The sequence below is a fragment of the Antechinus flavipes genome, chromosome X (genome assembly GCF_016432865.1).
Source record: "Antechinus flavipes isolate AdamAnt ecotype Samford, QLD, Australia chromosome X, AdamAnt_v2, whole genome shotgun sequence".
Classification (NCBI taxonomy): domain Eukaryota; kingdom Metazoa; phylum Chordata; class Mammalia; order Dasyuromorphia; family Dasyuridae; genus Antechinus; species Antechinus flavipes.
Genome location: NC_067404.1, coordinates 8,031,097 through 8,054,348, shown reverse-complemented (window position 1 = coordinate 8,054,348; position 23,252 = coordinate 8,031,097). Strand labels below are relative to the sequence as shown.

General features: G+C 41.8%; 1 protein-coding gene across 1 annotated transcript; it reads right to left on the bottom strand.

Moving 5' to 3' along the window:
- Positions 1–1,397: 1,397 nt before the first annotated feature.
- Positions 1,398–21,965, bottom strand: VBP1 (VHL binding protein 1). The gene is made up of 6 exons (XM_051968905.1): positions 21,832–21,965; positions 14,785–14,909; positions 13,322–13,388; positions 9,833–9,931; positions 7,688–7,826; positions 1,398–6,026 (listed from the first exon to the last, which is right to left on the bottom strand). The coding sequence occupies exons 1-6, from the start codon at positions 21,922–21,924 to the stop codon at positions 5,956–5,958; spliced, it is 594 nt and encodes a 197-aa protein (XP_051824865.1). The 5' UTR covers positions 21,925–21,965; the 3' UTR covers positions 1,398–5,955.
- Between the last annotated feature and the right edge of the window lie 1,287 nt (positions 21,966–23,252).

Genomic DNA, 23,252 nt, shown 5'->3' with positions numbered 1-23,252 from the left:
TCTGTACTCATAGCCAAACTTTCCATCACTGCTTTTGGGGTTCTCTTGGCAGGGATACTGGAGTAATTTGCCATTTCTTTCTCCAGCTCATTTTACAGAAGAGGAAACTGAGGCAAACAGAATGAAGTGACTTGCCCAAGGTCACACAGGAACTCAAGTCCTTTCGACTCCAGAGACAGGACTATGTCCACTGAAACATGTAGGCGCCCCAGTCACTGGAAAATCATACAAACTGGGACATCTTTTAAGAACCATTAAGCTTCTCTGTCCCAAACATTAAGTGATGTCAGTAGACAGAAGCCATCTGCCAAGCACTGGCTAAACCTTGGCTATTCAGAGGAGGCTGGGGAATATTACCCTGTACTGGCAACCAGTTGCTCCTTTAATTGATGTTGGTTGGGATATATATGCTCCAGGGGTCAGAAATAGCATTCTCCAGGCTTGTGGCCTTCAATTTATTCTAGTTTACTACTTGTCAAGGACCGCTATATTCCCATAACACACAGGCAGCTGAGGGACCAAAGAGTTTTAAACTTTCCTTCACAACATAACTCAAATGAAAATGTTAAAAACAATTGCACCCGTATAACTGATGCGCTTAGCGGCAGTGCAGACAGTTAAGGTGTGAGAAACCCCCTCTGGTCAGCGCAGGTCCAATGTGAAAGAATTCCCAAACCCTAAATATTGGACTGGCAAAAAGGAAGTTTACTGTTGGCTCTGCAGAGGCCAGCTTTTGTAGGAAGACTGACTTCCCAGTGAAGTCCTGGCAGAGAGATAAAGGTCCTAGCAGAGATAACAGAAGGTTTATCACTGAGAAGAGAATGTCTCTTCACAGCGGGCAGTGTCCTGGTAGGCAGCTGTGCCAAGGGGAGAGAGGTCCCTTGGCATGGCATGATTCCTACTTCAGGCCTCTAAGTCATGAGTTTAAAGTGTTTTTATAAGGAATCTGAGACCAAAGTTTCAATTCAATGAGATTCAGTCAATGTTGTCACTGCCCCCAGGCCTAGATTTCCAGCAGAATGAGACCACTGGGAGTGGTCCTGAGCCAATTTTCAGCTCAATAGAGGGTGCAGCTCGTCCCACCAAGGTAACAGAATGAAACCACTTTATCTTGATTCCCTGAGTCAGGCCTCTCCCAGAGGAGAGCTTCTCCCCACCAAAGTCAGGACAGTTTCAGGGTTCCCCCCATCATAACCTCTATCAGAATGCTGGAGGGGAAGGGGAAAAATTTTGGAACACAAAGTCTTACAAAAATGAATGTTGAAAACTACACATATAATTGGAAAAATAAAATAAAAATAAATTTAACTATATTGGAATTTGTTGTGCAAATAAAATTTTAAAAATTTTTATGTAATTGAAAGTCTTTAGTCATGAACTCTTCCCAGGCCCATAAATCTGTTTTAATTTTTATTTTTCCTCAGTTACATAATTTTATATGTTTTTACTTGGTTATACATGTACATTCTTTTTTTACATATTACATTATGAATCATATTGAGAGAAAAATCAGAAGGGAAAAACCACATAGGAAAAAACCACATAGGAAGAAAAAAGTGAACAAAGCATATGTTGATTTATATTCAGTCTCCACAATTCTCTGTAGATGCAGATGATGTTTTCCATCCAAGTCCATCACAGTTAATCATCCCACAACCTTGCTGTTATTGTGTACAATGTTTTCCTGGTTCTGCTTGTTTTACTCACATCAATTCATGTAAATCTTTTCAGGCCTTTCTAAAATCAGCCTGTTCAGCAATTTTTATAGAATAATATTCCATGACTTTCACATACCAGAACTTAATCAGCTATTTCCTAATCAATAGACATCTCATTTTCCAATTATTGACTACCACAAAAAGGGCTGTTTGCAAAAGTTTTTCACATGTGGCTCCTCTTTCCTCTTTTATGATTGGAGATACAGACCCCAACAGCGGTATTGCTGGATCAAAGGGTATGCACCATTTTAGTCCTTTCCAAATCGTGCTCTAGACGGTTGGATCGTTTCACAACTCCACTAACAATGCCATGCCCATAAATCTCAAAGATAATTGATTTCTTCCTTGTTCCTCCAATTTGTTTGACTTTCTATTCTATGTACTTGGTATAATATCCATTAGGAGCTTAGCTTGGTATATGGTGTCTAAACCCAATCTCTGCCAGACTGCTGTTTTTGTTTTTATGCCAGTAGCTGGGGTCTTTGGATTTAATGAACAGTGAACTACTAAGTTTGTTCACTTCTGTGTATTGGGTACCTCTCATCTGCTCTACTGATTGATAACTTATTCCCTTAAACCACATTGTTTACACAATTATTCCTTTGGCTTTTTTCATTCTCTTGAAATTCTTGACGTTTCATTCCTCCAAATGAATTTCATGATTTTCTTCTACTACAAAAACAACACCTACTCTTTGCTAGGTACCGTGCCACTGTGCCAACTGTTTGGACGGTGTGGTACTAAAATTTATTTAGGGGTCATTATTATACACTGAATGGGTCTATCCATGAGCCATAAAGTTATCTTTCAACTATTTATGTCTGTTTCTAGAATTTTGCAGTTGTATTCATATAATTCCTGTATCTTCACGAGTACTTTATTCCTCCCAAGGGTTCTCCAAGTAGCTCACGTATCACTGATAAAAGTACGAATTGTTTCTTCTTTGCCAATGTTTATTCCCTCAATTGTTTTGTTTTGGTCTTAACTGCTACAGTTAATATTTCCAGCAATATATCAAGTAGAAGTGAAGATAATGGACACTCCTGTTCTGGCAAGGATCAAAGTTTATTCCTATCGTACATAAAAGTCCATTTATTCCTATTTTCTAGTCTCTTTTATTCTTTCGCCAAAAAGGGAACAGCGTTTTCCTAAGCCTTTTTTGCAACTAACCCCGATTTTTGTGTTAATGTTTTAAAGTTTTGCTATTTTTATCTCTTTTTCTCAATAAAATTATCTAAAAGCTCATCTATACCCCCCTCCCCCCCAAAAAACCCCTCCCAGTTTTATATTCTTTCCCCACTGGTACTGACATGCTACACTATGATACATATTAAACATATAAACTCCCTGTTTTTCTCTTGTCGGTTTTTGCTATTGCCCATATATTATTGTTATTTCACCTGTTCTTTTTTTTTAAAGTTCAGTTGAAGCCAAAAGTTTGCTTTAACGCCCCAGTAGTTCTCAAACTTTAGTTCTCAGTATCTTTATAGCATTAAAAATGATCGAGGATCTGTTCAAAGTTTTTGTTTATGTGGGTTGTAATTATAGATATTTACCCTATTAGAAATAAAAACTAATCTTGAATTTGTAAACTCTCTGAAAGGTTTTCAAAGACCTCCCAGGATTCTCTGGACTACACTTTGAGAACCACTGCCTTCTGCTCACTGTGCAGGTAGGTGTTAAGTGTTTCTTAAAAAGAATGCATTGTTGGAAAAATTTCAATCCATTCTGCTATTCTCATCCCTTTCTTTCCTTTTGAGCCCATCAGAATCTCTGAGCTTAGTGTGTTCTGGATATGAACCCCACCCTCCCAATGCTTCATTTTTTTCCCCATTTCCTTGTTTTCCTGTTGAGCTGAGGCTATTTCTACACCAAACTGTTGTCCTGCCCTCTTTTGAAACCATGACTACAAGAATGTCACTTGAAAGAACCTGTACTACCAAACAACCAAAACTGAATTTAGGGACATGTGAAATTGTAACATATCCAGAATAAGCTTGGCTCAAAGAAAATTCACACCCAGCTCTACTCCTCTGTAGAGGCAAGAGATCCACAGTTATGCAACACTGCGTGATATCAATTTTTTTCCACGTGTCAATCTTGCTTTAAATTTTTTTTCTCTATATTGAAATAATTGTGTCATATGCAATGTTGTCTATGAGAGAGAAGAATCCAGGTGACGTAATATACATTATCAATAAACTTTTAAAAAAATCTACCCATCCAATCAGATAGGAGCAAGAAGGCCAATAATAAAAACGAACTAATTTACATAGTGCTTTCTATGTGCCAGGCACTGTGCTCAACACAACCTGGGTCATAGAGTGTAGAGGGCTGAAACTCTTGAATCATTGCACCGAGGTCAGTTCAAGCACTTAGGGATAATTACCGATTGGACAATACTCTATGGGCATGTGCTTGGAAAATGGTCCTTCCCACTATCCTGTGCTGGCTCAATGATTGGTGTACGCAGAGGATAGTAGGAGGGACTAGGAGGTGGAGTAAGACGAGCCAGGGTCACTTTTTGCAGTGGACAAGGAAGAAGGCAGTTGCAGAGATTCCACTTCCATCCCCTTCATTTCTACCCCTAAAGACCAAGAATAAAGACTAAGGACTGTTGCTTATCCTGACTCTGGCTGATTCTGAGGTATCCTGGGTGCTAGTGTGGTCATCACAATAGAGCTAGTATTAGAGAAGGAAAGTGAAATAGGCAGAGGTAAAATGGCTCACCAGAGGTGGATTTGTGACTTTAGGTCTGTATGCACTGTGGTGCTACCCTAAAGCACAATTCATATGGAGGGCCTAGGGGTGGAGAGCACCCACGCCAAGTTCAATGAACCCTCATGGTTAGTCTTCAGGTCTGGATGCCATGTCTGACGAGGAATGAATTTCAAAGGGGTTTCACAAACCACACTGAGTCAAAGCAGGAAAGTCAGTTCCAGCAATCAGGATGACATTTGAACTATCTGCCTGCCAAAAAAAAAACCCAATAGCTGTCATGTGGCTCAGTGGTTCAATGGACTTGACTTGGCCCCAGTGAGCGAGACCAGCTAACAGCACTAAGTGGGCAAGGGTGCCCTCTTTAAAGGCTGTGCTTCCACTTCCTAATTTCCCTTGTAGTCCTCATTTTACTCTAGAGAAATTAGACTAGAAATTTTATGGAATTCAAGCTGGTAAATAACGAAGGTAAAGATCAACAACATGAAATTATTGTGAAATTAGAAACTAAGAACCATTTGCTGCCAATGTACCGAGAGCTCTGTGGTGACAACAGCAAAAATCAAAACTGGTGTACCTTGATTCCCCCCACCCCCACCCCCCCCTTTAGATTTAGAATCGATCAGCAGAGCAGGCAACAGAGATGGGGACATTTCAATAGATACTTTGCCATGATTTCACTGTTTTGATATTACAAACAAAATATAAAACCACTGTAAATGTACTTCTCACTACTTGAAAGTGGAAGACATTGCAATTTAATTCCACAGCATGGTAACAGCTCCTTTATAAGCTGGTATCATGTTGACTTTTTAAGTCAGAAAAGCTTGCAGAGCCTTCCTTCCTTTGAAAGAAATCATCTCATTTTGTTTCCTTTGTTAAGGTGCCATATAGAAAGAGGTACCAGGATGTTGAACTCAGCTTTACCCAAGACACATGAAAGGCATGAGCAGTGGGCATTTAGCAGGTAGGGGGTGAATGGGCCACCTCACCAAACCCTATTGTTGTTCAGATACACCCTACATCTTGTTTCTAAAGGTAGAAAAAACAATTAATTAAAAAGGCCAGGACAATGTAAGTTGACCAGTAACTAATCAAAGTGACAGGAAGAAAATCAATTTGGGAAGTAGCAAACTGGCAGCAAACTGGTTTACCCCTGGAGAATTTCCCCAATCTCTAAACTGTTACTTCAAGGGAAACTTACAATAAATGACAAAAAAAGCAACCCCCCACTTCCACCCCCCTGCAAATGCCCAACAATGCATTTCATGCATGCCCCCCAAATCCAGAGTGGCAAAGCTAGCTAGCCTTGGAGATAACCAAGTCCAAAACCAGCATGACCTTGAAACAAGCAAATAATTTCATAAAATCTAAAGGAGACCGGATTTTCATTTGACAAATGAAAGACGTGCTTATAATTGCCTTCTGTTTTACTCTAGAATGCCTTTTTTGTTTGAAAAGCATTTATTCCCAAGTCAAACGTTGGGATCACCAAGCCCCATGATCGAGGGCGGGGACATTACACATTAGATGGGCCAGGCTCGTCTCGGTTTCTTCTCTTGACATCCCAGTTGTAAACCCGGGCCATATCTGGGAAAGTTGTTAAAGAAAACATATTCTGAGAACACTTCCAAACCGCGCAAGTCCTGCCATATTCCCATAAAGGAGTGACTACGTACAGACCAACCCAGGAGGTAAATGTACTGTGTTTATTCTTTGGTGACTACTCATGGATTCTGCAAATACTGGTTTATGAGGTGCTTTTTTTTTTTTCTTCAATAAAATTATTAGTTCATAAGACTTCAAAACAAAATCATTTAGGATATGTGATGCTATCTTATTTCACAACTAGTATTCGCATCCTCATTATAAAAAAGACGAGCCATCTTGTGCCTAAGAGGATTATTAATAAGAAAGAGCCAGACTCGGGAATCAAAGACCCAGCTTTGTGAAGTCCAACAGAATGAGTTTCTGACCCAGTCTTGCGCAAGACTGAAGTCACACAACACAACATCATCCCACTATCTACAAGCCTGGCTCAAGTCTCAGGTTGAAGAAACTCATTCTAGGCTGGTTTTTAGACTAGCTAAAGCCGGTCATTAGTTGCTACCAAATCCCACCCATTTTCCCAATGCTTTCCCTTTAGTTGCCAATGGGATATCACACAGAGATGGGCCACCACATCAAAAATCAAAACCATTTCCTCCTTCACCAACAAAGACACATCCCTTCTCTATTTCTGATACAAATAGTTTTCTGTGCTTGCAGGCTTCTTATGGCCCCCAGATGAAATCCTCTTTACACTGTCTCTCAACCTCGCACCCTGCCCGGTTTTCCCAGTCACTGCAGTTTAGGCCTCAACATACCCCATTCTTTGCAAGAGGGCCCTTTGCCTCTAGTGTCTCCCCATCAACTGAGCCTACCCAGCCAGCTAACTTTATTTCAATCCCTCCCTAATAAGGTAGGTCCTCTTTGCTCCGACCAAGAAATTTAAGAGCAGGGAAGACCCGACTGCTCTCCTCTCCAACCATTCTTCTTACCTGAGATGCATCCCAATGTATACCTCCAGGGCTACTTCCCAGCTTTCTTATCAGCTCCAGGAGGCACAGGTCACCCCAATGCACACAGCAAACCCACAGCGATTTGACCTTTGCATTCAACCTAACATAATTGGAAACTGGTTGCCCAGACAGGCCATTCTACTTTCTGGGCAGCATGCTGTTTTAGAAGGAAAACTAAAGGTCACCCAGGGGATGCTGAGGGGCTAAGGATCTTCAGCTTAGAGACAAGAACAGACGTCCAACTCTCAAACTGATCTTGTCTAGAGTTTCTTGGGAGTGTCACAATTGTACTGCCGTGAGTTTGCAGAGTTTATGAACAAAGGAAGAACCCTATATTAAAGAAACTTGAATGAGTCCAATAAGCCCCCTCTTGTACCCATTATATAGCTCTTAGAAGAATGCTCAACATCATTTAGATTTCCCAATTTCACACAAGCCTCTTTCACCAATTTGTGCCTTCACAGCCAATTGCCCTGCAATGTCTCCTACCTGTTTGGGACTTACATCTAGGCATTTCAATGAAGACCAAGTAGAGTACACGACTAGCTGTTTTAATACCACAGTAAGATCTTTATAAAATTACAGGAAGGAGCTTATTAATTAAAAACCAAACCTCCTTAGACAGGACCACAAAGCTCTGTGAAAGAACCCATCTTTGAGCTTTCTTCTTTTTGAAACAACAAAGGATACTGACTTCTGTGGTGGTAAACTGATCCCGAAGAAAGTCCAGGTCTTCCTCGAGTGATTCCAGATTGCTGGTGGCAGTGTAATGGTTTTTCTCCAAGAGGGCCTGAGCTTCATCAATGTCATACTCGAGCATCACATTGGCCTGGGGAGAGGAAGAGATTCTGATCTCTGACGTGCCAGGTAAGACAACGTGTGCACCTTCACCTCCCTTGGTGTCTAGATTCCTTTGTGAAATCTCAGTAACCTCCACAAAGGCCCCGGGGACATGGGGGAGCAGTCTCGCCTCATAGCTCATCTCCCTGGCCTGGCATCCAAGCTCTGAGCAGAGTGAACATTTACGAAATGACCTTTCATTCCTCTTTTTTTAAAGTTAGGGGATATTGGATCACTTGCCATCTAGGGGAAAGAGAGGGGAAGGGAGGGAACAAATCTAGAACATAAGGTTCAGCAAGGGTGAACATTGAAAATGATCTGTGCATATGTTTTGAAAATCAAAAGCTTTAACAAAATAAATCAAGTTACGGGCACTATTTAAAACAGCTGGTGATACAGTAAACAGATTGCTAGGCCTGGAGTCAGGCAGTCCTAAATTCGTGGTCCAGCATCAGACAAGCCACTCAGTTGGCCCGTTTCCTCCACTGTAAAATGAGAATATATATAACATCTACTTCCCAGGACTGCTGTGGACTAAAATGAGAACACCTTTGTAAAGCGCTTAGCACAGTGCCTGGTACATAACGTGTGCTTAATAAATGCTCATTCCAATTTAGAAAGACGTATACAAGTCAGTGGGCAGACAAGGTAACCGAGATGGGGAAGTGCCTTGAGATTATGAGGTACAGTTGAAGGAACAGGGGATATCTGGCCGGGAGAAGACTCAGGAGGCAAATAACAGCAGTCTCTATAATAACAGCAATATGTTAACATAACACGTAAAATAAGATAACAGCCTTTAAAAGGCTGCTAGGGGAAGGAGGGTCTATTTGCTCTACTTGGCCCCAGAAAACAAAACAGCAAAGGACCCAATGTTGGTTGGCTCCATGTCCAGAGGTGTTTGAGATGGAAGGAGTGGCTGTGAGCAGTGAAAGGTAGGAGGAACCTCTCACTGGAAGGCTTCAAGCAAAGGCTGGAGGGACTTAGTCCGGCTTGGTCTGATGCTGGGCCCCAGATTATTCAAGGTCCTCTTGTGAACTTGCAGATAAAGAGACTGAGTCTTGGAAGCCTTGAGGCAAGGTCAAAGTATGGCAATGTGAGGGGGCATGCTCCACAAAAGGGAAATGAATTGGCCGTGGCATGCCATTTACTCAACCGATGCCAACTTTCGAAACGGTTTTGTCTCCGTGTTCCATAGGCTGCTAACCTCTGGGCTAACAGGTAATAAATATCAACAGCTAACATTTTTATAGCGCCACCAAATCAGGCACTGTGCTTTTGAAGCACCCTGAGAGGGAGATATTGTTACTATTTCCATTTTAGAGATGAGGAAACTGAGGCACTTTATTGACTTGCTCAGTCAATAGCTAATATTTCTATAGCATTTATTAAGTTCCAGGCCCTGAGACCCATAGGTGCTGTTACTCTCCTCATTTTACAGATGAGGGACCTGAGGCAGACAGGTAAAGTGACTGGCCCAGTATCACCCAGGCAGGATTTGAAGTCAGGTCTGACTACCTCCAGGCCACAAGCTCTACACTATGGTGCCACCTCAGACACTTCAGGAAAGCTACTTATTCTTTCCCTCCATTGTTACCTGCAAAAAGCTGATGCTAGTTGTAGAAATATGTACAGAAAATTGTACGTTTAACATATATCGAATTACTTGCCGTCTAGGGCAGGGAACAAATTTGGAACACAAAGTTTTGCAAGGGTAAATGTTGAAAATTATCCAGGCCTATGTTTTGAAAATAAAAAAACTAATTAAAAAAACAAAATAAAACAAAATGTGGGGGGGGGGGGGGGGAAGGGGGAGGGGAAGCAGCTAGGTGGTGCAGGGCCTGAAGTCAGGAGGACTTAAGTTCAAATCTGGCCTCAGACACTTAACACTGCCTAGTTGTGTGATCCTGTGCAAGTCACTTAACCCCAAGTGCCTCAGCCAAAAGGGGGCGTGTGTGAGAATTGCAAGCATCAACTGAGAAGTTATGTACTTACCCCTAACCACAGGCAGACTTTATCCGTTGGAGGAACTGAAGCTTTACAGTAGAGATTATCAGCCAGTAAGAATCTAGTCTCTAGGGGCTCTGTGGTCTCCTTGGGGAAAATCAGAGAAACCAAAAACCTGGTTAGGTATGCCAAAAGTATCTGTCACTGACAGAAGTTTCTCAAAGGAGGTGGTGTCAGAGAGTGGGCTGGACCGCAGCCAGAGCTCTCACCGGGACAGCATTACCAAGGCAGTGCCTGGCATCTTGAAATAGAATCCACATTCCTTCAAGAAAGAGAGGGGCTAAAGAACAGTGGCCACACATCCCCACCAAGTAAATACTACGGAGACACACTACGGTACAACACTCAGCAACAAGTGACAAAAAGGGAAGAAAACTGAAAAACGAAGGCAGCACTAAAACATCTCATTTTTACTTTTGAAAGTTTAGGCGAGAAGAGCAAGAACTTTAAAACCTAATGCAAGGAGGCCCACCAAACCTCGGGGGTTAACATGGCTACTTGGCGGGATGAAAACCAGCAGCGTCAGATGGCCACGAATAGGGGCATCTTATTCAAACAAAGAGGAAGTAGAGGTAATATTGAAGCAAGACAACATGAGGAAAAGCAGAGTTAAGGTGATATAGGACAATGAAAATTGACAAGACTGAAAAAAAGCAGCATTGCCATTAGAGACTACTTTGACAGAAAAGAACATCTGGAAAAGCTTGAAAAAGCTAGCCCAATGTTGGTAAAACCATGATCATAGTAGGGATACTAGGCTTCAATCAGCCAGACATCTGTAGGAGCTTGCCCTTATGCCAAAAGCAGAACAGCTTACTTGCCTTGTCTAAATAAGAACTTAAGCCTTCAAAAAATGGGGGAACCCCAAAGGAGAAATTTTGTTGCAGATCTAATTCTAAGGGGCAGCAAGGAAATGCTAAACTCAAAGTCATGAAGACTTGATAGACACTGATCGGTTGTATAAACCTGTCTGTCTCAGTTTCTTTATCTGTAAAATAAGGATTATAATACCACCTCCCTCATGGGGATAGGTCCAATAATGGATGTGCAGTGTTTTGCAAACTTTAAAGCTCTATATAAATGCTAACTTATTAAGATTGAGGCTCTGCCTCATTTCTTAAACATAGAGAGAAATGACAAATTTGTAAGAATACAAGCCATTCCCCAATTGATAAAAGTTCGAAGGATATGAACAATTTTCACATGATAAAATTAAAACTATTTCTAATCATATGAAAAAATGCTCTAAATCACTATTGATTACAGAAATGCAAATTGAGACATCCCTAAGGTACAACCTCACACCTCTCAGATTGGCTAAGATGACAGGAAAAGATAATGATGAATGTTGGAGGGGATGCAGGAAAACTGGGACACTAATGCATTGTTGGGGAAGGTATGAACTGATTTAATCACTCTGAGCAATTTGGAACCATGGTCAAAGGACTATAACTGTACATACCCTTTGACCCTGCAGTGTTACTCCTGGGCTTATATCCCAAAGAGATCTTAAAGGAGGGAAAAGGACCCACATGTGCCAAAATGTTTGTGGCAGCCTTCTTTGTAGTGGCTAGAAACTGGAAATTGAATGGATGCCCATCCATTGGAGAATGGCTGGGTAAATTGTGGTATATGAAGGTATGGAATATTATTGTTCTATAGAAACGACCAGCAGGATGAATACAGAGAGTCTTGGAGAGAGATACAGGAACTGATGCTGAGTAAAGTGGTGAACAGAACCAAGAGAACTTTGTACAAGCAACAACAAGATTACACGATGATCAACTGTGATGGACTTGGCTCTTTTCAACAATGAAGTAATTCAAGGCAATTCCAAAAGACTTATGGAAAATACCATGCTCATTCAGGGAAAAAATGATGAAGACTGAAATGTAGATCAAAACACAGTATTTTCACATTTTTTTGGTTGCCGTTTCTTTGCTTGTTTTTTTCTCCCCTTTTAATCTGTTATTTTTGCATAGTATGACAAATATGGAAATATGTTTAAAAGAATTACACATTTAACCTATATCAAATTGTTTGCTGTATTTGGGAGGGGAGATGGGGGAGGAGAAGGAGAAAAATTTGGAACACAAGGTTTTGCAAAGGTGAATGTTGAAAGGCATCTTTGCATGTATTTGGAAAAATAAAATACTATCAAATTCCAACAACAGCAACAAGAAAAAAAGGGAGCCCCTGGTTGCTGGGACAGAAGGACCACAGGAGGAGGAATGCACAAATGGCTCCATTTGCAAAAAAGAGAAAACAACAAAGTTCTTGAAAGTGTAGGCCAGTCAGCCTGACCTCAATTTCTGGACAAATTCTAGAATGGATCATGAAAGAGCTAATCAGGAAAAACAAGGAAAAGGAGGAGAGATGAGAGAATCAGGGTGATGTTCCTAAGAATTTGCTGGGCCAGAGCTGTCTTTTTGGATGGGACATTCAGAGGAATGCTATCGAATGCTATTCTTGTGGAAAACAAGAAGAAATATAGGCTAAACACTGGCTCAGTTAAGATGTATTTAGGAAGGGATGAGCAGTCACACTCAAAATCTGGTGCCTCCCAGAAGACCCCCTGAGGGCTGTGCTATTTCCTCAGAGATCACGCTCATCAGATTGGCAGAAGCCATCAGGCAAGGAAAAAGTCCAGGCTAACCCACTGGGTGACAGAGTCAGGAACTACAAAGAACTATCAAAAGGCTAGAACCTTGAGGTGGATCTGATGAGATGAAATTCAATAAGGAAACATGCCAAGTCTTATACAAAACAAAACCTGACCTCACAAGTGTAAGACAGGAAAGGCATGGTTACTCAGTGGCCTAAAAGAGGCCTAGTACTTTAGAGGTCAAATTCCACGAGTCAGCAGTGAATCAGAACAGCCAAAAGGAACTCTTGGGCTGCAAATGAGAGATACAAGACTTCCTAGAAACCAGAAGTGATGGTTCTTGTGTACTTTGCCATGGTCAAAACTCATCCCGTACTGTGTTCAATTCTGGAATCCACAGTTAAAGACAGAAACATGGATAAACTAGAGAGTCTTCAAAGAAAGACCTAGGGTCCATTTCACATGAGGATCTGATGAAGGAGACAGGGATGTGTAGCCTAGAGAAGAAAAGGCTTGAGAGAAGGAACGGGACAGCCATTTTTAAGCATTTGAGGGGAAATCACAGGGAAGAAAGGGTTGGACGCTTGGAGCTTTGAGGGGAGATAGAGCAGCAGCAAGGCCCCCTTCAGGCCTGATTAAGGAAGAAACGCTACTTCAAGAAACTTGACTTGACCTATAGAGAGGTGTGGAAGGAGAGACAAGGAGCAAATTCCCTTTTAATGCCAACATTCGATCATTCCAACAGATTGGTGTTGGCTGAAAGAAAAACGTGGTATAAGGAAGAGCAAAGAGCAATGCTGCCATTCATCCACTTCAGAGTGCTACCAAGGCAGCCTGACTCACATCATCAAAAAAGTCCAAAATTCACTTACTTTTTTCTTCTGCATGTATTTTAAAATGTGCAATGTTTGTCTGATCTCAGGAATTTGATTTTTTAGCCTGTGAATTTAAAAGAATAACAATTTAGTATTTTCCATACACGCAAACCCCTCTCCCATCCAAACCATGGTTTTGAAGGCCCAACCTGACCAACATTTACAAATAAAATCTGTAAGATCAGTCAGCATTTTTATGTGCTTTGGTCTCAAATTTTTGTCAAGCAGAAGGAAGCAGCCCATGGCATGAGGGCCCTTGAAGCAAAGTTTATCCCGCAAATGACCCTCCTCCCCCACCCCACCCCCAGTCTTCTGAATTTTCTGATTTTCTTCCTCCCTTTTTAAAAAGCAGAATCTGATCATTGTACAGGCAACAAGATTATACGATGATCAATTCTGATGGACATGGCTCTTTTTTCAACAATGAGATAACTGAGGCCAGTTCCAATGGTCTTGTGATGGTGAGAACCATCTATACCCAGAGAGAGGAGTGTGGGAACTGTGTGTGGCTCGCAACAAAGCATTTTCACTTCTTTTTGTTGTTGGCTTGCATTTTATTTTCTCTCATTTTCCTTCCTTTTTGATCTGATTTTTCTCGTGCAGCAAGATAACTGTATAAATATATATGGATAGATTGGATTAACATATATTTTTACCATGTTTAACATTTATTGGATTACTTGCCATCTAGGGGAAGGGGAAGAAAAATTGGAACACAAGTTTTTCCAAGGGTTGATATTGAAAATTATCCTTTCCTATGTTTTGAAAACAAAAAACTTCAATTAAAAAATAATTTTAAAAATGGAATCTGAGATACTTCTGTACAGAGAAGTAGCAAGAGAAAAGAAAGAGGGTCACACACAGGGAGAGTTCAGGGGGATAACAAATTAGGGGGCCTCAAAGTAGATCAATTAGTGCCAAATTTCAAGCTCAACTAGCCCACAGTGCCTACTAAGGTCAATGTTATGACTTCTTTCTGGGTCAGGTGAGTCCATGGGGCTGACTGGATTTGTGGTGAGTATCCCCCAGATGTTCCCTGCTAGGGCTCCAGGGGAGAGGTTTTCAGGTTTAATTGTCCATATGCTAGAGTTAAGGATCCATGACATTCTCTAGACAAGAAGAATGAGGGATGACAGTTGTACTAATATCTATGAAGCAAGAAAAGAATGAGCCTTCCAAGTATAAGGTACATTATCCACAAAGGAGGCTATGGAAAAATTTCCCAGGAAGACAAGGGGTTGCAATCTATACCAGTGGAAGAAATGTCTACAGAAGAGAAACCCCTTTAAAGGGGTTGTTGGGATTTCCTGTCATCTATTTTATTACTCTTCCAGTCTTGAAGTCATGGATCATAAAATGGTGACCAACCTTCCTTCCTTCATTGTATAGCTATGTGGGTGAATATTTTTGATATTCCTACCTTTTAATTTTCAAAATCACCTTCAGCTCTCAAAACATACCTTTTTTTCTTCTGAGTAAGGTTAAGTTCCATAAACTTATACTTCTGATACTGCTCATCCAATTTCTTGAGTACATTATCTACAGACTCATTTCCAGGCTGTTTCATAAAAGCATCTACATCTTCCTTTAATGAAGGGGAGAAAAAGTTATGGATTATAAATTTCAAATATTGAAGCTAACAAAAGTCATAGCAAGGAAGAACAGGATATATAAGCTACTATTCTGTATCAAGGACAATAAAATCTCATTCACTTGGATTAATTAGATCACTTGATGATCTTTGTGATATTTATAACTGGGTGAAAAACTATCTCCAATCGAGCATGCTGGGGATACTTTTATTACAATGAAATTGAGAACAAGAACCAGACATTTAAATTCTTTTAATGGGAAACACCAGACTTTTATTTTAAGGAAGTTCTCTTTGACAAATATGCTGTTACCTTAATAGAAAGTCTAAGGATTTTTTTTAAACTGAAAGCATTTTAGCTGGAAGCTTCATAAAATAAAATGTGCTGTTGGGCATTTTCATCAATTACTTAGTTGATATAAGGGCAGAAATGGCACTTATGATGCCATTAAGCTAGAAGGAAGAGTTAGCACACAGGATGACTGAGTTCTGAACCCCAAAGATTCTATCATTAATAGGGGCAAAGTGTATAAAACCTTCCACTTGAGAAGGCTACACAAAGTATAAAAAGCCTTGCACTTGGGAAAGCTTCAGAAACACAATTCAGGACAGGCAGAACTACAAAGTAATTTCCTAAAAAAGGCAAAGAAAGAAAAAACCTGGGCTTTTAGTGACTTTCCTTTAGAATCAACAGCCTGATTAGGGGCTAAGAAAGCTGCTGGTCTGAGGGAGAGGAGCAGCAGCAAGGCCTTGGGAGGCGGTAGTAGCTTTCTAGCTTGTCCCAGTCACATCCCATCCAGACTCCTGTGTTCAGTTCTGGGCATCATATTTTAAGAACATTAAGATAATGAGCACCCAGGCCCCAAGATCATATTCTGAGTAACTCCCAAATGCTGCAGCTAGAGCTACTACTTAGTAAGCAGCTAGGTGGCAGTGTCTAGTGTTTGGAGTCTGAAATTAAGAAGACCCGAGTTCAAATCCAGTCCCAGACACTTTTGAGCAGTGTCACCCTAAGCAAATCACTTAACCTATCTGCCTCAGTTTTCTTTTTTGTACACTTGAAATAGCACCTATTCCAACCCTATTCCAAAGAGTTGTACTAAGAATCAAATGAGATATTTACAAAGCGCTCCACAAACCTTAAAACATTCTAAAAATCCTAGCAATGATTCTTGTTGTTATTATTGTTATCATGACTATGTGTATGACCTTGATATAGGTTATTGCTACCTCAAAATAACACCTGAGCAGAAGAGCATGCTTTGGAGATCCCGTTCACCTCATTTCTTTTGGGTGGGTCTGCAAGTATTCAAAGATATATCACAGCTAAGAGGTGTTAGACTTCCCTGTCCTCACAGAATGACCAAGCAAAGCTTCAAAGAGGCCTACTTAGTTTTCAGAGAAAAAATTCAGGAGGTAATAGTTCCCCACTCAATTGAATTCTTGAAATAAAAGCAGGGTGACCATTTGTTGGGCCTATTATGGGAAGGATTCTTGTTCCTCTCTATAGTAGGGGCTGGATTGAGCAGTCTGAGGACCCTCCCTGATGAGATGATGATCCTTGTCAGGTCAATATGAGGAAATGTAATGAAGTTTTACAGCTCTGGTTTCAAATTGCCCTCTCTTTATTCACAGACTAACTTGGGGAGAAAAAAAGGTGACCATCCCTGCCTTTTCAATGATCAGACTAAAAGAGGTGAGCTCTGAACTGAATAGTGAGAATGATAAGAATAACAAAATGAGTTTAAATGATCTTTTCTAAATTTACTTCTAAAAACATTTCCAAAAAGGTTTCATGACTACATGAGTGCAAAATCTTAAGTAATACATCCCCAGTGTACTAGTGTGTTATACTCCATATAAACATAATACAATTACAATATATAATTAATAATATATAATATAAAGAAAGCAATTATACATTTGTTTCAACAAAATAGGAAGAAATAAACATGTTACCAAAACAAGTAAGAAGACTGAATAAGAAAGCATTTCTTTCCCTTGTTATAAGGCATCATTAGCATTACTCAAGTTCATCAGTTGTGATCATGGTAGTTTTGGTACTCCTTAAAGGAGAATGGGCCCCAAAGAGGGATGGTGGGAATGGTCAGAAGAAGCAAAGTGGTGAATTTATTTTCCCCAAGATAATGAATGGACAAGAATTTGTCTAACATAGCTAGATCACACCCCACCAGCAAAATGCCTCAATCAAGAGCCCGCAGTTCTTAAATCTCCTCTTTCTTGACTTTTACACCCCCCCCCCCCCACCCAAGGTTCTTTCTTTGGTCCTCTTCTGTCTCAACTAGATAGATCACCAAAGTCTACATTTTATAGCCTTCATTCCCCCGTCTTCCCCCGGCCCCTTCTGATTTCATTACTGTAAACTCTAGACTCATGCTTCTTTAAAGGCCTGGTAGCCTTTTTGCCTTCACAATATCTCTTCCATCTATTCTAGACTCCCTATTCCCACACATTGGTGTTGACTTTAAGATTAAGCAAGAGTTCAACAGGATTAGGATGATTTGGTAATTACTTTAGCGCCCCAGCTCCACTACAGAGCCCCCCTGAGGGCCTCATCAAGCTGGATTCCTGAGACTGCCCCACAGACTATGTCTGTGAATGGATGAAATCTGCAGGGGAAGAGGGTGCAGGCCAGTGAAGACAACCTACAGATTTTAGGTGTCAGGAGGACCAAAAGCACTTTAGATCCTCCAGTTGTAGCAAAAAACATTTGCATGCTAGGTACTTGGGATAAACATTTCCTAAGGAAATCTTAGGCAGTTTTTCCTTTGGAAAAAAAAGAAAGTAAATTTTAACTCAGCCCCATGCTAACCAGTCACACAAATTCAAAACCAAAGTTGCACAGTACAATCCAACTCTAAATTCCCTTGATTAGGAGGTAACAAACACACCTGAAATCAACTAATCAAGACTGCAATTTCCCTAAATTTCATACTTCAAATGCAAAAATTAAAATACACAGGATTACAAAAGAAACCAATTATATTTGTAGTAGTTCTCAAAAGCTTTTAAAAAACCATTCCCAGATCTAAGGCTTAGAACCCTCTCCACTAAACTAATAATCACTCAAATTGATGGTCGTGATCATGGTGAGTGGTCGGGTTAGGAACCATCCTCACTAGAAAGAGACTAAGACAGGAAAAAAACAACAACAAGCTTCTACGACAATTCACAAGGCAAATACTAAGACCTTCAAATACTCTGTACAATTTTTTGATTCAACTATTTTTGTAAAGCATTTTCGAACCATAGGCAAAATGCTACTCTACTGTGACCCAGCTAGGTAGACAATCCAAAAATGTCAAAGAAAAAAGAACCCAAATGTATTTGCACAAGCTATTTAAAACACCTTTCTTAGCAAAGGAGTGGAAACAAATCGATTGAGGAACAGCTGAATAAACTGTGATATAAAAATGCAATGAAATACATTCCTAAGAATTTCTGAGAAACTTGGGATGACTTGTGTGCATGATTCAGACTTAAATAAGGTGAACCAGGCAGTTAACTTATATACTTAACACAATGGAAAGGTGGAGAATATTACACAGGAACAGATATAACACCACACCTTTTCCAATGTCATTGATTAATTTTACAGACTTTCCCTCCCTTTCTTTAAAAAAAAATTAATTATCAAGAGGGAAAGCTCTCTCAGAGAGAGAAGGCAGTGGGATATGCAGGTGATGTAAAAACTCAAGAGCTAGCCAAAAAAAGTTTTTTTTCAAATTATAATGATGAGGTCTAGATTTGGGGTACCTAAATGAAATTAGAGTTTAATTGAGGTCTAGTGGCAGGTTCGGGGTACAGGGAGTCAAACAGAGGTCCCCTGCAACCCCTTTGGATTCGGCTCAAGGATACGGAGTTAAATGAGGTCTAGTGGCGGCTCGAGTCCCCTGTAAAGGAATTTAGAGACCCGAAAACCTAGACTGATAAAAGAGGTTTATTATGGGGTTTGGAAGTAAGGTTAAAGTCTGGTTAGTAAAAGGTGAAGATAAGAGATAAGAAGGGCACCTGAAACAGGATTCCAGTGGACAGAGATCCCTGGTTTTGGAACCTCTGCAAAGAGAAGATTTTAGTTTGGCTCTTTTATAATGAGAGATTTAGCTAAAGGGGCCTGTGGGTGGAGTCCCAAGTTGGCTCCTCAATGGATTTCAGTGGGGGCTTGAGCTTGCTTGGTGGGGGTTGGGAAACCTGAGCAGATTATTAGAATGGGGGCTGGGACAGCCCAAGTTGGCTCAGATAAGGGGGAGTGGGGGGGAGGGCTGGGACAGGCCCGGGACAGGCCCGGATCTCCTATGGCAATTCAAAGGGACCAGGATTTGTGAATCAAAGGTCCTAGCTTCCAGGATTGATAATCCATCAGCTAGGAGGGGTTGGGAATTAGAAAGAAAGGAATAAATCAATTCTTAAAGGGACCACAACCCTCATCATTAAGACTGTAACCAAGCGGAAGGACCCATTACAAGACTGGTTTTAAAGCGCACAGTACACATCTTGGCAGAGTGCAGAAGAAACATTTTCAGATGTGGCCAATGAACTGATTCTGAGAGAGCTGGGAGGAGGGAGGGGCAAAAGGTGGAATTAGTGGACAGTAATAAAGGCTCCTCCAAAAAAAGAAAACATTAAAAAGTACGCATGACAAAACCAAATTTAGGAGGAGACAGGGCAATTTTGTCACTTCTATGTTCCATCTACTATACATTTTTAAACCAACTCTGAATTAACAGAAGATCAGATTTTTATGCACAATCCTCTTTCTTTTTCTTTGTATACCCTTGCTGATAACAATAATTCATAATAAAAAAGAAAAGAAAGCTGCCACCTCCTGGCTCCTCTTATCCTCACCTACACAAACCCTCTTGGCAAACGAGGCTCAGCCTCTTTTTCTGGCCCCTTCTCAAGCTGTCAATGGTTGGTAATAAACTGAAAGTTACCTTCCTCTTCTATCAGTCAATAAGTATTTACTCACCCCCTACTGAAACAGCATTCTGTGAAGGGAAGAGACTTAGGGTTGGAGTCAAGCTCTAGCACTAGCTGCACCCTTTCGGGTAACTAATTTCACCTCTCCAGGCTTCAATCAACAAACTAATTAGCATTTATTAAAAATCCCTAAGCAGAAGAAAAGATGTGCCCAGCCATTTTTATTTTTTGAGGGTCTCTTACAATTTCTAGCCAAAGATTACTAGGCACCACGGGGGATGCTTATGAACCTCACACAGATTCAAAGTGCTTGCAACAGGAGAGGGGACACAATAAAGGGATGAGTAAAGTTAGACTAAGCAGCAACCTGCAGTTGAGAATTTTGAGGAAGGGGCTGTGATGATCAGAAAGGTCAGGACTCTGAATCCCAAGTGGAGACAAAAGCAGGAATAAACAAACCACGAATGGATTTCAGATTACAATACACTGGACAGGAAAAACATAATGGGTAGGAGAGTAAGGACGCTTGGAATGATAGTCAAATCACTGAAAAGGGGTCTTTTGGTACTCAAACAACTCTCAAAATACTATAGTCCCAGCTTTTTCTTGAACAGCATCAATTTATATAGCTTTTCTCACTTGACACACCCAACAAAGCTGTTTATAACCTGAGAGAATATGAAGTCCAAAGTCAGAAAAGAAGTCACAGTGGGAGAAGTAGAACTCAGAGCTCTGGGGAGTCACATCATGAATCACAGCTGGGAAGGAGGGCTGAAATAGCCCGGGCAGTGTACGTCCCATTTTTATAGACAAAATGCTACCAGTTTTGAAAAGTCTTCCTGGCTGGATTCATTAGAAGGATGATGGCTTTCACAATCAGATTTGGGACTTTGTTTTAGCTGTAAGTGATGAATAATCTTCATGGATTTGGGGGTGTGTGTGTGTGAAACTGTGTCCCCCTTTGATCTGTAAAGAAGGGAGATTCCTAGTCTCAGGCCCTCCAGGGAGAGCCTATCTTCCCAGACAAGTTAAGGAGTCTTTCAATTGGGCTTTTCTAAAGCAAATTACTCCCTCAGAGGTAGCAGGATTCTTATTCAGGAAGCCTTCAAAGTGATTTCCATTCAGTTGGAGATCTGGGCCTGATATCCAGAAGTATCTAGGCCTGGGGACTCTGGCTTTCTTTTCAACTTGAAACCTGAGCCTCAGACTCCTACAAAGGGCAATTCTAAACCACATTTTTGCAGCAGTCCCTAGTAGTGTGCTTTGCTCCTTGGCATAGCTGCCTGTCAGGGCGCCTGTCCGCTGTGAAGAGACCCTCTTCTCAGTGCCAAGAAACTCCCTTTTTTGCCACTATTATTTCAGGTTCGTGAATTCTTTCATATCCAACCTGTGCTGACCGGAAGGGGAGTCCCACCTCAACTCTGCACCGCCACTAGAACAGCATCAGATTGACTGGTGCTGGATGAGGGGAGGAAATGGAGAGAGGGCCTCGGTTTTCTCCTCTGTAGATTAAGGAGAAAGACTAGGGCAAACCATAGGGTTAGAGTCGGGAGTTGGGAAAGAAGTCAGGAAAGGGGTGGGAAGTAAGAAGGGGAAGGTGCAGAGGAAAGACAGCGGCGAGGAGTGCAAGCAGGTGGCCCCACAGGAAGGGGAAAGCTTAATAAATATTTACTGAATTGAAGAGACTACGGGGGAGGGGGGACGAGACGGGAGGTGAAAGAGAGGAGTGGAGGGTAAAGGGGGACGAAAAGGAGAGAATGAGCAGAGGGTGAGGGAAAAGGGAAGGCGGCAAACGAGAGGAGAAGCGGAAAGGGTGGGGGGGGGGGGAAATAAGGAGACCCATTCCTTTCCTTCCCCACCTTCCTTAGCAACGCCCACAGGCCTGGCCTGGCCCGCCCCAACGCGTCTTCCCTAGTTCCGAGACCCCGAAGCGCGACCTGCCCGCTGTAGACCAGCGGCCCGCGGCGCCTCTTACCACGAAAACAGCCTCGGGGATGCCCAAGTGCCCTCGGCGTGTGCTTGGGCCCGCTGCGTCGCTACCGCTCAAGGGCTCCTTCGTTGTCGCCATCTTGGAAGGAAGCCGAGGAGCCCCCTACATTCCGGCGCCAGAGGCCGTTCACCGCCTCTTCCGGGATTCTTCACAAAGACCTGCTCCAATCAGAACCGTTCCTTAAATCAGGCCAATGACTGAGCCTACTTGCTTTAGCACGGCTTCTAGATTCTGACTACTGATTGGCTGCTGGGCGATTAAGCGTCAGGAGGGGGCGGGAAACAACGCGAAGGCCCGAAAGTGAAAGGAACGGAGAGACAAAAGCCGCCGGTGACGTAACAGGAAGAGGCGGGGCTCTGGCCGGAAAATCCGGGCCAATTCAAGCCAATCCAAATTTTCTGTCTTTAAAATGGCCTCCGGCACCAAAAGCAAAAAATATTTTCCCGATATTTTTAGTTAGCCCGCGAGGCTTCTTGGATAGGTCCGGGAAAGCCTGAGTTAGAATCCGACCCGTGACCCGCGAGCCTACCCTGCGCCCCCGGAAAAGCCCTAAACTGTACCCTAGCCAAGCACTCAGGCCCATCTCCCATTCCATCCCCAAGGGTGCTCCCAGCGGTAAGAGAGGAGGAAGAAAAGGCAGCCTATTTCTGCGGGGCGGGGCGGGGCGGGGCGGGGTAGGCAGAGATACTCTCTTGCCATCCCTAGCGATGATCTCCCCATCTGGGTCCGTGGGTCCATTCTTGCCCTATGCCAGCCCAAAAGTTGGCTGAGCCCCTTCTAGGATAAACAGCGCTTATCCTGGCACAATCTCTTTTGTTTGGGGACACACATCTACACGAATTGGCACAATCTCTTTTGTTTGGGGACACACGTCTACACGAACCGAAGATGGGAATGAAGTGGGTTGGAAAAATAGTTTACAATAATTTCTCTGATGAGAAGCTGTAGCCCATCCAGGTAGCATTAAATAGACTGACAAAGGTGCTTTACACCTATGTCAACCAAACCCCAAAACCCCATGAGGAGATGGGTGGGTATGAATGTTATTTCTAATTTTATAGATGAAAAAACTGAGGCTGAGGTATATGTGGGGGGAGAGTGATATGTCTTGGTAAAATAGTTGCATATTCAATATTCAGCAAGTATTTATGAAGCCCCTACCATCTAGGGGGTTAGCTAGGTATCGGTAGAGTACTTAGATGGGCATGCAGTCAGTGAGCCCAGAGTTCAAATCCAGGTTAGACACTAGCTGTGTGACTCTAAGCCAGTCACTTCACCCTGTTTGCCTCAATTTCCTCAACTATAAAATAAGTTGGAGAAGGAAATGGCAAAACAAGTATAGTATCTTTGCCAAGAAAACCCCAAATAGGGTCACCAAGAACTATGTATCAAGTAGTGGGCTTACA

Coding starts and splice junctions, on each gene's coding strand:
- VBP1 (XM_051968905.1), bottom strand. CDS start 21,924: ATGGCGACAACGAAGGAGCCCTTGAGCGGTAGCGACGCAGCGGGCCCA. Junction 13,389..14,784: donor CTTACTCAGAAGAAAAAAAG/GTATGTTTTGAG, acceptor TTAAATTCACAG/GCTAAAAAATCAAATTCCTG. Junction 6,027..7,687: donor GTTTACCACCACAGAAGTCA/GTATCCTTTGTT, acceptor CAACTTTCCCAG/ATATGGCCCGGGTTTACAAC.